This window comes from Mastigoproctus giganteus, chromosome 13 (assembly GCF_048544385.1).
Source record: "Mastigoproctus giganteus isolate SK-2022 chromosome 13, ASM4854438v1, whole genome shotgun sequence".
In the NCBI taxonomy this organism is placed as follows: domain Eukaryota; kingdom Metazoa; phylum Arthropoda; class Arachnida; order Uropygi; family Thelyphonidae; genus Mastigoproctus; species Mastigoproctus giganteus.
This window is the reverse complement of record NC_143587.1, coordinates 75,241,236-75,255,505: the sequence shown is the minus strand read 5'-3', so window position 1 is coordinate 75,255,505 and position 14,270 is coordinate 75,241,236. Positions and strand designations below refer to the sequence as shown.

Here is a 14,270-nt window from a genome sequence, read left to right as displayed (position 1 = left end):
TTCCCACTACTCTATGGGTAAATTTTGGCATTTCTTGCAAGACTACTGATTTGGTTGCTGTTTGGCTTATGCATCACTGCTCTCTTAAAAACCCCAGCTATGGGGCTCCATATGTAGTGTGTTCACACAGACCTCAAACCCTGTTTATACCGTGTACCAATCTTTCAGGTATCTGCTCTTCACATATAGTGAGCTTCTATGATCTTCCTGTGCATTATTAGATGGTGGTGCTTGCACACTTCAATTTAATGTAACATCACTGATGGTTTACTTTGGAGGGCATAGGCTGCCAGAAATTGTACAAATTGACTTGACAATACAATCCAACCATGAGAGTTATCCCAAAAGCAATGACCGAGAACAACACATCAGCCATAATTATTACCAACGTTTTGATAAGACAAATGTATGACTTCTGAAATAGCCAACAAATTGGGAATACCAAAATCATCTTTTCAGCGAATCATCTGTTTAACTGAGGTGTTACAAAAAGAAAGGTCACTGCACAATAGCTCCCACATTTTCTGTGTAAATGTGGGAGCAAAGTGTAAAGAAATTGCAATGCAGTTACTTGCACATTACCAACAGGAATGGTGAAGAATTTTTAAAATGCACTGTTGCCATTTATGAAACATGGACACTTAACTTTGAACCTGAAGTCACAATCAATTCAGTGGAAGTATCTATCTTTGACACACTCATCTATCCCAACTGCAAAAGTCAAATATGAAACAATGGTCTTTATGACCAATGGCCTATGATTATAAGGGCATTATTGCTACTGACCAGGTGACACTTGAAAGATCAGTAACTGAAGACTACTATGCAACATCAGAAAATTCGTCAGAAGTGGCTACAGACGTTGGAAGCCATAATAATGCAAGGTTTCAACATGACAGTCTGCACAGCTTGTTTTCACTAATTAAAAGTGGGAAGCACAATCCCCCCCATAGTCCTGATATCAGTCCATGTGATTACAGTCTATTCCCCGAGCTCAAGAAACCGTTACGTGGACAAAAATTTCTGCCTTTGAAGTGCTAAAGTGCAGCCACGACCCAATGCACCAGACAGCTTAACTCCAGCAGACAGTTAAACAGCATTCAAAAATTACCCAAACATTTGAAAATATGTAGTCATAAGGCATGAAGAAAACTACCTAAAAATAAAATAAGTTAAATTAACTGCTTTTGTGCATAACTAGACTAACCCTGATTATAACACCTTAAAGGAAGTACTGTATATCTTCCTATATTTGTTCTTAATTATGCCACCTAAAAGAGAAGCAAATGGGCCAGAGGACTGGGGTGGAAGTGTACAGCACTCACGAGTTCAAGTCTCTACATTGCCACAAAATTCAGCCAGTTGTGAATTTTGGCACTGCAAATTTGGCCATCCTTAATCCAATACACATACGGTTACACCATAAATAAGTAAATTAACTTGACCTAAACTGTCTCAAGAACATAAGTCAATTTTATTGTTTTTTTTATTATCTGCTCTTTAATAAAAACCAATAGTGGGACTACACTGAAAAAACTGTGACATTTTTGGCATTGATTTATCAACAGTGCATGGTTTTGGAAGGAAAAGTCATTTAATGAAAATAATTTTATTTTTATTGTATACTTTTTCTGCATACTGAATGTTACATTACTCTTGATGTAGGACACACTGTACAATAAGCTTCAATAGAGAAGTATAGTTTGTTTTTTTTTTTTTGTGTATGATTTATAATATGAGTAAAAGAATAAGAGAAGTTTACCTCAATATGACAAAGTAGAACACATTCTCCAGAAATTAAAACAAAAACAATTTTAAAAAAATCGAAAATCTTACATTACAGTAAATAATTAAAAATCAAATGAACACAATTAAAAATCAAGTCAAAAATTAATGAAAAAAGAATGCAAAACAATTTTCCTTCCCAAAGCTGACAATTCTTTTCAACCGTATGTCGAGATCACGGGAATTTTCATTCCTGTGAGCATGATATACAGTCGAAAAGCATTGTCAGCTTCAGGAAGGAAAATTGTGTTCATTTGATTTTTAATTATTGTTAATTATTTCTTACTGTAATGTAAGATTTTTGATTTTTTTTAATTGTTTTCATTTTAATTTCTGGAGTTAATTAAATTCATTTTAATTTCAATATTATTTTACTAATTTTTGATATCAATGTAGAATGCATTGAGCATTATAGCTCTGGTTCATATTACCAGATTATAACATGAGTAACAGAATTCTGGCCAAGATCTAACTAGGATCTGAAGGTTACTGGATTTAAGTGTGACTGCACGGCAGGCAATTTTAATAAACCATATTTAACAGTAAAGTACAATAACTTTTATTACTTTTTTGTTTTTAATATTTATAAAATTTTTTTTCATTAATACAAGAATTCAAGTTTAGTGCAACCTAAAATCAAACTGGAGATTTACGGTCTGATTTTAATTTAACTTAATTATAATGATTTTTTGCTGAATGACTGAACTGCTATACATGTACACTTCTAGTGAGCACCTTGAAACCACAAAAACATCACCTTACTGTAACCATATTTTCTTTCATTGTGGCCCCATATCTGTTTTTTTTAATTAACATTTCTATTTATTTATTTCTGGTTTGAGCATGCTTTTTCAGAAACACTAGCATTAGTAGAGGCATATGATGCAAGAAAGCAAGCTTATACAGCATCAGCCAAAAAAATAATAATAATAAAATAAAATTCCCATTTCATTCATCCATCCATTCACTTCAAAAGTTTGTCCAGTTCTTTCTTGAATTTATTCAAGCAATCAACTTCCACAACAACAGACGGAAGTTGGTTCAGCAAACAACTATCTGTTGGCTAAAGGCAAATTTCCACACAGCTATTCTACAACTGTCTTTCCTCAATTTGAATTTAGGCCTCCCCCCCCAGGTTTGTAATCTGAGCACAAGGAAAAATCCCATCAGCAATGACCCTGCTCAAATCATTCGAGGCCTTATACAAATCAATCAGATCACCTCGCAGGTGCCTAGCCTCCAGACACTGCAATTTGCAGAATTTAAGCCTCCCTTGGTAAGAGCACCCCTTCGTTCCCTTCACCAATCTTGTTGCCCTTCTCTGTACTCATTCTAGCAACTCTACATCCTTCCTAAAATGAGGCCTCAAGACCTGTACACAGTACTCATGGTATGGTCTGACCACTACCTTATACAAAGGGATAATCACCTTATCCCTACCAACAAAATTCCTATATATCATACTATTCATTTACTAGTAATAAACTTAGAAAAATTTGATGCTTCTTAAAGCTATTTCAGGTCTATAAAAGTTATTTAATAAATACAATTCACCTTTTCAAGGTCTTCTTCAGTCATAAGTAAAAGGTCATGAAATTTCACTTCCTGTTCCTGGAAAAGAGGTACAAGGCTTGAATAGCCTAAACCAGTAAGAAACAGTTCTAATTCTCCATGGCCCAGAGTTCTTTTGGAACGTAAACTAAAATATAAAAATGCAACATACTTAAAAAATATTTTTCAAATAAAACAATGCATTATTCTCATATGTTCTTTTAGAAGCATGGAATACAGGTAAATTAAGAAATGGAAATTCGTGAGAAAATAAGCACTTCAACCTGCATAGAGAGTAAGTAATGTCTTTAATTCCTTAAGGAATTGCAGATTATTCTCAGCTGTTTTGCGGTACTTCCCTCCTCAATGACTGCAAAGACAGTAAACAGCCGATTGTCGTAACTTAATTAGTGTTGTAACTTTAATTATACATGTCTTACTTTTAATATTTAAGATTCTTAAATATGTTGGAAGGGGCACAAGGTTCTTTTTTGAGCTATTTTTATTTTTTACCTGTTCTAATACTCTGCTTTTAAAATTATGAATGTAGTTGCTATCTATTTGCATGCCTTTATTTCAATTAATATTATTGGTTATAATAATAACAAAGGCTTCTTTATAAAGCCTACATTTCTATGTGCCTATCAGTAGATAGAACAGAGTTTTTTAAAATTCTGCTGGTGATCCTTACTCGAAGTGTGGGAGGCAAGATTTGATTTGGTTATATGGCCATAAACTATGACTAATTTATGTTCTTTTATTCTTTTAAACAATCTTCTAGCAGTCCATACAACATTTTTGTTAATCTTTACATTTTAAGTTGTATACTGGGTGTTTTGGGGAAAGAGCTTTTTGTCAGAAGAAAAGAAAGAGGGGGTTTTATTTTATTGTTTTTAATGGCGCTAGCTTTAGTAAATTTCAACTGCTATGACCCCATCTTAGGCGGATTTTCATGGGGGAATTCTGGCTATTGAAGTGGGCCATATGGAAATTTCGGCTTCCCTCAGCACCAAGGATTTCCTGCCATCATTCACAAGAGAAGACTCGTCTTTGCCGTCAAAATGAGGGTTGGCATTATTTCAGTACCAGATTTCTGGGCTAACTGCGGATGGAGGATCCCAGTCTCAAGCCTTAGAGCCAATCCAATTCTTCAATCCATTCCAAACCGGTTAAAGTTATCTAACTGGTTCTTACCTGTGCAAATGCTGCAAGATATACACTTTTTGTGTTTGCAATGGTGGTGGTAGCCATTTAAGAGACATCATTTTCAAACATTGAGGAGTGTAACATAAATGCTTTGAAGTATATTATTAAACTGTAATAACAATAAATGTCCAATTTGTACAGTAGTCATTTAATTTACAAATGGGTAGTTAATTTTGCCTGACCCTGTATAAAAACGAATTAATCACTGATCTAGCAGTCAGCATCGCTGCCTCTGATCAGTGATTCAAAGCAGTAACCAATTACATAAATTTAAATTATGAGGAGTGTTTGAAAATTCATGGCCTGAGTATCAAAGGATAGTGGCAAAGTGTTAAAAATTTCTGTACTTAATGTGTAACACTTTGAATAGTAACCGACCAAGTTCATGCAGTTTCAATAACATCTTTTTTTTTAATTACAGGCCACGAAGTCAACAAATTTATCAGTCGTGTGAATGAGGAAAGACTGCCAAAATCAGTGACCGTGCTGTCATCCAATATTTGGGAAAAGGAACTAACACCAAAGACAATTCATGAGGATATGGTTACAACATTGATGCAAGATGTCCCTTCCTATCCCATGATAAAGAGGTGGGTAGCAGAATTTAAACAAGGGAGGGAGAGCCTGGTAGAAGACCCACACTGTAAAATTCTGCAATATCTATCATTCCAGAAGCTGTTGACAGTGTGCATGATTTAGTAATGAGAGATTGTGTGTACCACATAACAGAAGTTCTCTTTATGAAAAAAAAAAAGTGTCAGCATGATGGGTCTTAGAGTTGTTGATAACAGATCAAAAACACGCAAGAGTTGTCAAGCTAACGCTTGTATTATTTTTAAGCAGATCCAGCAAATTTCCTTGCAAGGTTTGAGTTCATGGATGAGATGTGGGTCCAACATTTTCACCAGAAACAAAGGTGCAGTCCAAATAGTGAAAAAACAGTTCTCTGCTTCTCCCCCCCCCCACAAAGAAAGCCAAGTTGATGACCTCTGCTGGCCAGATGATGGCATCGGATTTTCAGGGTGCTGACAGAGTGTTGCATTACCTTCAGAAAGGCCAGACAGTCACAGGGGCATGTGATGCAGACCTTGTAAGACATCTGCATGAAAACATCAAAGACAAACACTAGAGGAGTCTGGTGTTTGTCTTTGATGAACAAACACCCGAGGAGTCTTGTTCCACCAGGAACATGCGCTGCTCACAAGTCTGTCATTGCCAATGGCTACGCTGCATGAGTGCATCTTTGAAATCTTGGACTATCTCCCCCCCCCCCCATATTCACCAGATTTAGCACCACTACATTTTCACCTAGTTCCTAATTTGAAAATATACCAGGATGGCATTGCTGCAGCAGATGCATTTCTGGAGGCCCAAGAGAAAATTTTCTCCACAGCTGGAAAAATGCATCGTAGCATCAGTAGCAAAGGTGTATTTGACTCCAAAGGGGATTATGTTGAAAAGTAAATGTTACCAGACTGCTCAAATAAACCCTCCATACTCAGGCCATGAACTTTTCAAATGCCACTTGTAATTTGAATTTTCATCCAATGAAAATGCTAATTATTCAACAAATTTTAACTAGAATTGAAAATTAAAATAAATCAGGTGTTTGAAGGGAATGGAGGTTTCTGCTTTACTGTAAACCACCATTTCTCTCTCCTTCTCTCAGCATAAAATGCCAGTTTAGTTTAAATTAGTTATAACTGTATAAATTGTTTTCTTTCCGCTTTCTCTGCTTTCCTATAACTCATTATACTTCTCTCTCTCTCTCTCTCTCTCTCTCTCTCTCTCTCTCTCTCTCTCTCTCTCTCTCTCTCTCTCTCTCTCATCAGAAACCACAAAACCCTTCTATACCAATGCATACTAGCCCTCTAATGCTAATTGGTTATCTCACTTGATAAATCTCTGTATGACTGCATTACTATAAAATTATGCTTTAGCATATTAAATATTCTTTTCACCTATTATGACACACACAGTGCAGGTATCATTTTATATGTTATATGCCTATATAAAATGTTCAAAATTCAAAACAATAAATACAATACAGCTAACTCCAAAAACATTAAGATTCAGATAAGAATTTTTTGAAGTAACTAAACCTAAAAATGGAAAAGAAATATTCCATGATCTCTCCCTCCCCTTCCCCTTTTCCATTTTTGAGGCTTAGTTTTTGAAATAAAGAACCACTATTGGCTCAAGATGCTCCACATTGATAACACCAGTCTTACATTAATCCTCCACAGGGTGCATCGTAACATTTTAACAACTAAAAACACTTGAAAATGCTGTGACCAGCATATATTACCTTTTCATACCACAAAGTACCTGGTGGCATAGTTTTATCCTTACATATCCATCAGTAGTTGAGTGGTCAGGAGTGGGAGTGCAATAGCACATGCTCTTTGAGTAGACCGGTGTTCAAGCCTCTGACTGCTAAATATGGTTGATCTGCCAACCTGCACTGGACCAGCGTGGCAGATCACGGTCCATTTCCCTCAACATGAATTGTTAAGGAGGCTTCCATCCTGCAGTAGATTGATAATGGCTGCAGTTTACCTTTTATTCATCAGACAATAGAAATTTGCCACAACTTTGAGTCTTTGTGTGAAATGCAGAAAGGTATACAGTGTTGGGGGAACGAATCTTGAGCAATAATGCAGTGCATTCACCTATTCTGATAGTGTTATCATTATTCTTATGGCACTGCCATATAATTACATGTGTCCTGCCATGTTTGGTGGGAGCATTATTTACAGAAATACATTTGGACTGTACAACTGATAATGATAATATACCACTGTCAAGAGCTCCTGCATGTACAATTTTATTTTATTGTAAATCTATCATACATTATGTTTGCATCTACAAAGATGCAAAAGGTCATAAGCAGAAATCAAGTTTATGATGTTAAACAGAATTCAATTAATTTCTAATAAAGAAATTTTATAACTGAATGAGAAGTAGGATTGCTTGCAGCCAACTTAAGTTTCACATGTCAGCCAATAAAGTATTATGGTATGGGAATAACTCTCAATGAATGTTTTAATCAGTTTAGTAACGAACTATACAACACATTATGTAAATGGGTGGGGTACATTTTTGTAATTTATTGATATATGAGATCAAAGCTAAATGCAAACAATGAGAGTTTTTTTTTTTTATTATTTATTTATTTTATATTTCTGAATGAATTCTTTTTCAAAAAAAAAAAAGAAAAAAGATTATGAAATGGTGAAGTGAAGATATTATGCATATCAATGAGAAAGCTTATCACCTGAAAGAGCATTTACAGATTAAATAAACTGACCACTGAATATTAAAATGCAACTTTTTTTTAGCAAATAAGAAATAAATTTAATTAGTTGAAATAGGGACATTATATAGTTATTCATCATATGGATATGAAATACAATAAACAGCACTAATCTACCATGTGTAAAGATTAATCTGTTTTATTGAAAATGTTACAAAGTTAACTGAACATCTGAATAGAAGCAAAGTTTTATGATTGGCAAAATCATCTAACTTTTCAAAATGTCTCAGGATGTCTGTCCTCAGAGTGACATTACATACTACTAGAAACAACAAGGAAGCAAAATTCTATTTTCCTGCTGAATATAGCATGAAATCAAGCCAATCAACTTCCAGTTCAGCTGCATCAAGACAGAGATCAGTTTTCAACAGCTCATCACTCCCATAGCAAAACAACTTGTGATTCCCACGTGGAATCCAGGCTGAGCATTGTAAACACTGTAATTTCCTTTGTGTCATCACATTGTTTGTTACTAAATCATAACCTGTGTTTTCAGTTTGTTTGTATTAGCTTTAAAATTGTTCTTCATTTTTTTTTTTTTTTAGTTTAAATGTTTGTCACTCAAAGTAAACCAATAATATTATTACAACATGTTTGATCTTTCAATTTAATGAAGTTATTCTTGCTGTTTATTCTTGGTTTGTGCATTTTTCCAGCAGACATGCCTAAATTTTTGTATAATTGGCCAGCAATAAACCAGAATTACTAACACATAGAAGGGAGTACCTTTTTTCATCTTTCTTTTATATTTTATTTTTATACTATCTTAATTGACTGGCATATCCCAAAATTATTACGTATTCTGTCCCCAAACTGTCATGGGTTTTTCAGACAAAAATTTTAATTGATTATATTTTGTGAACACCAATTTATTGGCCTAAAACATACAGGATTTTGTTCTAATAAATCATCATCATAGTCTTTGTTTTTTGATTTTCATTCCTATATATCGCAATTAATAAATTCTCACATTTATATATAAAGAAGTTCTAAGGAGCTCACTTCAATCCTAATATCTTAGTATCTCTCACATTCCATAAATTGCAGTTTGCATTTGCATCCGACTCTAATGCAAGAAAATTAAACAGGTAGCACTTATAATTTGAGCAGCAACCATTCTGAAGAAAGATGTTTAACAAAATAAAAATATCCTGATAAGGGTTCCCAGGATGGGTGGAAATTTGGCACATACCTGACTGTAGACACATACAAGTGATAATTATAATTTAAATGGTGCCAATTTATTTCAAGAAGGTTAACTGAAATATCTCCCCCTCCTCATATATACTGTAAATTCAATTTGGAGTAGTGGGAGTGAGGAACAAACACTGACATGGTAATCTCAAAAGCTTGCTTACCACCTTTGAAACAAAAGCCAAAATTATAAAACAAAAGAGAAAATCAATATCAGCTGCAAAAATTTAAGATTTTTTTAAAAATAAAAATATTTAGAATAAGCATATATTATTGCACCACATTATAAACTGCCATAAAAAGAAAAGTACAAAAAATAAAGAAAGCAGTTTATTTGAAAGATCAACTCAAAAAGTTTAAATATAGACAATAATAGGTTTCCACGTGGACTCCATTTATGACCCAAAGATATCAAAACAATACAAGTTTATGCCAATTGCTGTCTAGCATCTGTTATGTCACAGAAATAACTGTGTTGTTGATATGTAAAAAAAAAATTCCATAAAATATGTGTAAATACACCATAGCAAACTCAAAATGTAAAACTACATAAGTAGTATAAAGTAGCGTGGTCTTCTCCATTAGTGAAGCGTTACTTATTCATGGTAGTGCAATACATGGTAACTCATTGTGAAGGTAGTCACAAAATGATACAATTAAATTGATCCATTTACACTACTTATGTAGTTTTTCATTATGAGTTTGCTATGGTGAATTTACACTTATATTTTATAGAGTATTTTAAACTCAATCTATTATGCCTTGAGCATTTTATTTTACGTAAAAAAAAAAAAAGCACATTCACACCTGTAACTTTAATACAATACATTTATTCCTTAACATAATAATCTCAGAATAAAAAATCCAAGAGTCATATCAGGAGACAGGAGTTAAAAAATGGGTCCTCCTCATCCAATCTTTTGGTCTGAAAATGTGTTATCCAGGAATTCTCTAAATTCCTGGTTTTCATGCGGAGTAGTGCTAAACTACTGAAAAAATAATTATTAGATAATTAGAATAAATAATTAGTCTGCATTTAGCTTCAGACGTTCCATCTGCATTACAACAAATTACCTAAAATATATCCAGAAGTTGAATCAACTTCCCCAGGCTGAAGTGAAAGGCTATGCAAATTCTATCAACTGTACCAGAAGGTCTGCTTCCCCCTTTCTGATGCAGAACACTACCTATTTTTTAAAATTATTTCAACCACTACTGGATATTATTATTATTAGCCATATGGTGCAAGAAAGCCTGAGGCTTATGCTGCACCAACCAAAAAAAAAAAATTCTGAATTACCCCGAGAGAGAGAGAGAGAGAGAGAGAAAGAAAACAAGAGTCAGAAGTACAAGGGAATCACCAAGAAAGAGGAAAATTATGATATCCAGCACAGGATCCTGGATGTGCCAAGCCCATAACTCACCAGATGTGAGCCCCCGGGGTTAAATATATTGTCTTCCAAGTGGTTTTTCTTCACATTTCAACTACAATATCTTTACACTTCAATGATAGTTTAAACTCCTGATAACATTTGGGATTGAACTTTTGCAACCCCACTATCTAAAGCAGTGATGAGCAAAATGCAGCACACAGGATGCATGAGGCCCCCAGCTTTATAATGTGGCCTGCAATCTAATTTTGGCAACACGAAACAAAGAAATACTAAATTTTACATTTTATTATTGATAATACAACATATTTTTAATGCAAAAATATAAATCAAACAAAAGTTTCAACCCTCAAAAACAACTCACAGCATTTGGTTTTGTGGCTTTAGTTTAAGTTCTGTACAACAACAAAATGGTGACATAAGTACTTTTGATATTTTCATAATTCTTATTTCATATATAGTAATTGCCTCAATACAAGCACTTACATAGTTTGACAGCATTAGTCAATTTATGTCATTAATGATAAATAAATGAGTTTAAAAATATACATGATTTATATGTGGCCCACAAACATTTTTCCCTCCTGAATTGGCCCTCATGCCAAAAAGGGCCATTGATCTAAATATTGTTAATTGACATAATGTCATGAAACTTTGAATTGTTCTTTCAAATGAAATGAATAGTTTCTTTTAATCCGAAAAGCTTGGGTCCGAGGGGGTGTTAAGGTAGCTGAAAAGTTGAATGATCCGACTTTTTTCACTTTCACACCAAAGAAGTTTACATTTTTGAGCCTAAAAAATGGCCTAATTAATAAAAGAAAAATAGTACTCATGTACTATTTTTCTTTTTATGGTGGTATGTAATTCGATGAATATATGCCCGCCACCCTGTATAGCAACTTGCAAAGATGTAGTAAAAAGTATTATTCAGCAATAATAAAAAATACATATTTTATTTTTTGACAGAAGTTTGCATAAAAAATATCACAAACTTGTGTCATAAACATAACTTAAACATTAGCCTTTCTAAGTTTGGGAACTGTTTTCAATTTCTGAAACTTTCATGTGCTTTCCAAGATTCTCTTATTTGATTTGGAAATAATCTGAAAATTTAGGTTTTTCAAAATTCATTTTACTAAGGCACAGTGTGATTTTGCATATTTTGAGATTTTAAAATACATGAACACAACTCCAACACACTGAGCATTAAGGATTAATTTTGTGCTAATATACAAGACAAAACTAGTACTTACCATGTGTTTTTTTTATTAGAAAGATTTTGATGCACAGAATCTGTGACCACTTCAGAGCAGCCATCCATTGCTAGTTCCTGTTGTTTAGCAGCTCTTTCCAAAAGCGAGCTAACCTGTAATAAACAAGAAGTTCAAAATAGAACTAATGGAGCCTGCCCCCACAACATGAATGGTGGAACATACTTCAGTCTTGTTTCAAGATGGTAGATTGCCACAAAAGAATATCCAAAGTACATTTGGATCCTCTTCCAAGTAGTGCATATTTGGTGAACTAAAGTTATAAACAAGTGGTGCAAATAAAGGTAACTTCTGCTAATCAGAAAAGCTTAGGTCTGAAGGGGTGTCAAGGTAGCTGAAAAGTTGAATGATCTGACTTTTTTTAATTCCACACCAAAGAAGTTTTTACATTTTTGAGCCTAAAAAATGTCCTAATTAATAAATAAAGCAATACCTTGCTTAGCACGGCTTCAAACAGCGCGGATTTCACTATAACACGGTTTTCAATTCAGTTCAAGTCAAAAATGTACTGTACATATTAAAACTCATTCAATAGCCTAGCCACACATATATGCTGCATTGCTGTAGCGTAGGTATGCATACATATATGCTGCGGTGCCAACTCTATTGTCTCATGTGCACATGTGCCAATAGCTCCCCCCCGCCAGGCAGTCAGCGGCAACGGGCAATAGTGTTCAGTATTATTAATTCCATCCTGATGAGACGACATGATAGCTTTTCAAGCTTTTCATAATTTATTTTTATCCCTTTAAATACGATCGAATATATTTGCACATTGGCTAGAAATCACTGCCAACAACATGCATTCTGCTTGGCAGCACGCTCTGCCCCATCTGGCAAATGATTTCACCAGTTTTGAATTGCAAATTCAGATAGTTACTGAAGACACTGAAGATCGGTACAGACTAGGGATTCGAAACTTTGGACACTGCCAATGTACATAATTGTATTGACTCGCATGCAAATGAGTTAGATGATGCAACTCTCCTTGAAATTGATGAAGAAAAGGAAAACAATTCTGAAGTGGCACCAAAAGAATCTTCAACACAAGAATTGGAGAAAGTTTTTTTGGGGATTGACATGGCCTGTGAGGCGATTATTAATGGAGATTCAGATGTTGAACGTAGCATTTTACAAGATGGGATTCAATGCTACAAAGACTCGTGTGCCGAGAAAAAGAAGAGAGAACTTCACCAGACTTTTTTTATTGAAATACTTAAAGCTTTTTTCTCATCTCATGATGTTTCCTTTTCATTAATACAATTTTTGTAATATTTCTTTAATTCAAATCCTTTTAATTGGCTATCAAGTGCAAATTGTTTATAGATTTATTATAATTTGCTTATAGACTGTTTCTCTGGTATGCATTCAATTAAAACTCATAATTATACCTCAATCAGCACGGTTTCACATAACACAGAACAGTTTCGATACCAATTATCAGTGCTATGCAGGTATTACTGTACATGTTTTTTTTTGGTAAACTATATAAATTAAAAAGGCTCTTTTTAAGACATAAGATACTAAAAGGAAAAAATCCCCCCCGCCCCAAATTGAAACAAAATGATAAAAATAAAACAGTCATTGGAACACAATTGTGGAGATAATCTCTGCTTTGAACAGTGGATCTCTGTTTGACATCCTGTTTGTACACTAAATTATTAAACGAAAATTTTGCAATGGTTATTACTTAAAAATTAGGAATAAACAGAAAAACCTAACCTCAACTTACAGTTCATAGTTCATAAATGACATATTGTTGGCTGGTTCCTTCCAAAGGATCATCAAGATATTCACTGAGAGCAGGTCTGTTGGGACCCTTCTTTTGTTGATTGAAGTCTTTAATGTCAGACTGTACCAAAGCTTTCAATTTTCGTTCTTCAAACTTATACTTCTTCAGTACCAGATGCATCAAATCAGCCTGATTGTACATTGAAGAGTTCCCCACAAACTCAATATGGGTTTCCAAAGCATGAGCAGCTTCAGCAATTAATATTTGTCTAGGCCACTGTGTCTTCTATAACCAGTTCATCATCATCACTAGCCTTTGCTTGATAGCCTTTTACAGTCTCTACTATAACTTCATCAGTCAATTCAGGTTCAACAGACTAGTCTTCATCTACTGAAAGCCACGTGTCTAATTCTTTCTCTTCCAGGCCTTTTATTGCACTGTCCTGAGGGCACCTTTAATGATAGCAACAGGTGGAGCAATGTGTTTGGCACTTCTCTGTCTGAAATCCTTCAAAGTCATCTTCATCATCAAAAAACATAGAACCCAGCCACAGTTTATGTCAGCACCTCACTAATGTCTCTTTCTTGATCTGCTCCCAAGCATACAATACAATGTGAAGATTGCCCTTTTAATATTAATAATTTAATATTTCTGAAATGTAACCACATCCAGTTCTCATTCACCAATGACTGCATAAATAACTTCCTGTAATGCATTTTAAGATTTTGAATGACTCCCTGATTCATTGGCTGAATCAAAGATGTCATATTGGCTGGAAAAAAAGCTGTAGTAATTCCATTCACCTCAAGGGAATCCCCTAGCAA

The 14,270-nt window shown here is 34.3% G+C and overlaps 1 protein-coding gene across 1 annotated transcript in view; it reads right to left on the bottom strand.

Moving 5' to 3' along the window:
* Positions 1-14,270, bottom strand: part of LOC150076178 (ankyrin repeat, SAM and basic leucine zipper domain-containing protein 1-like) — a 137,411-nt gene that overhangs the window by 35,179 nt on the left and 87,962 nt on the right. The window contains exons 7-8 of the mRNA XM_090387459.1: positions 11,697-11,809; positions 3,340-3,484 (exon numbers count right to left, since the gene is read on the bottom strand). Coding sequence (XP_090243585.1) covers positions 3,340-3,484; positions 11,697-11,809 — 258 coding nt within the window. The remainder of the gene's footprint in view (positions 1-3,339; positions 3,485-11,696; positions 11,810-14,270) is intronic.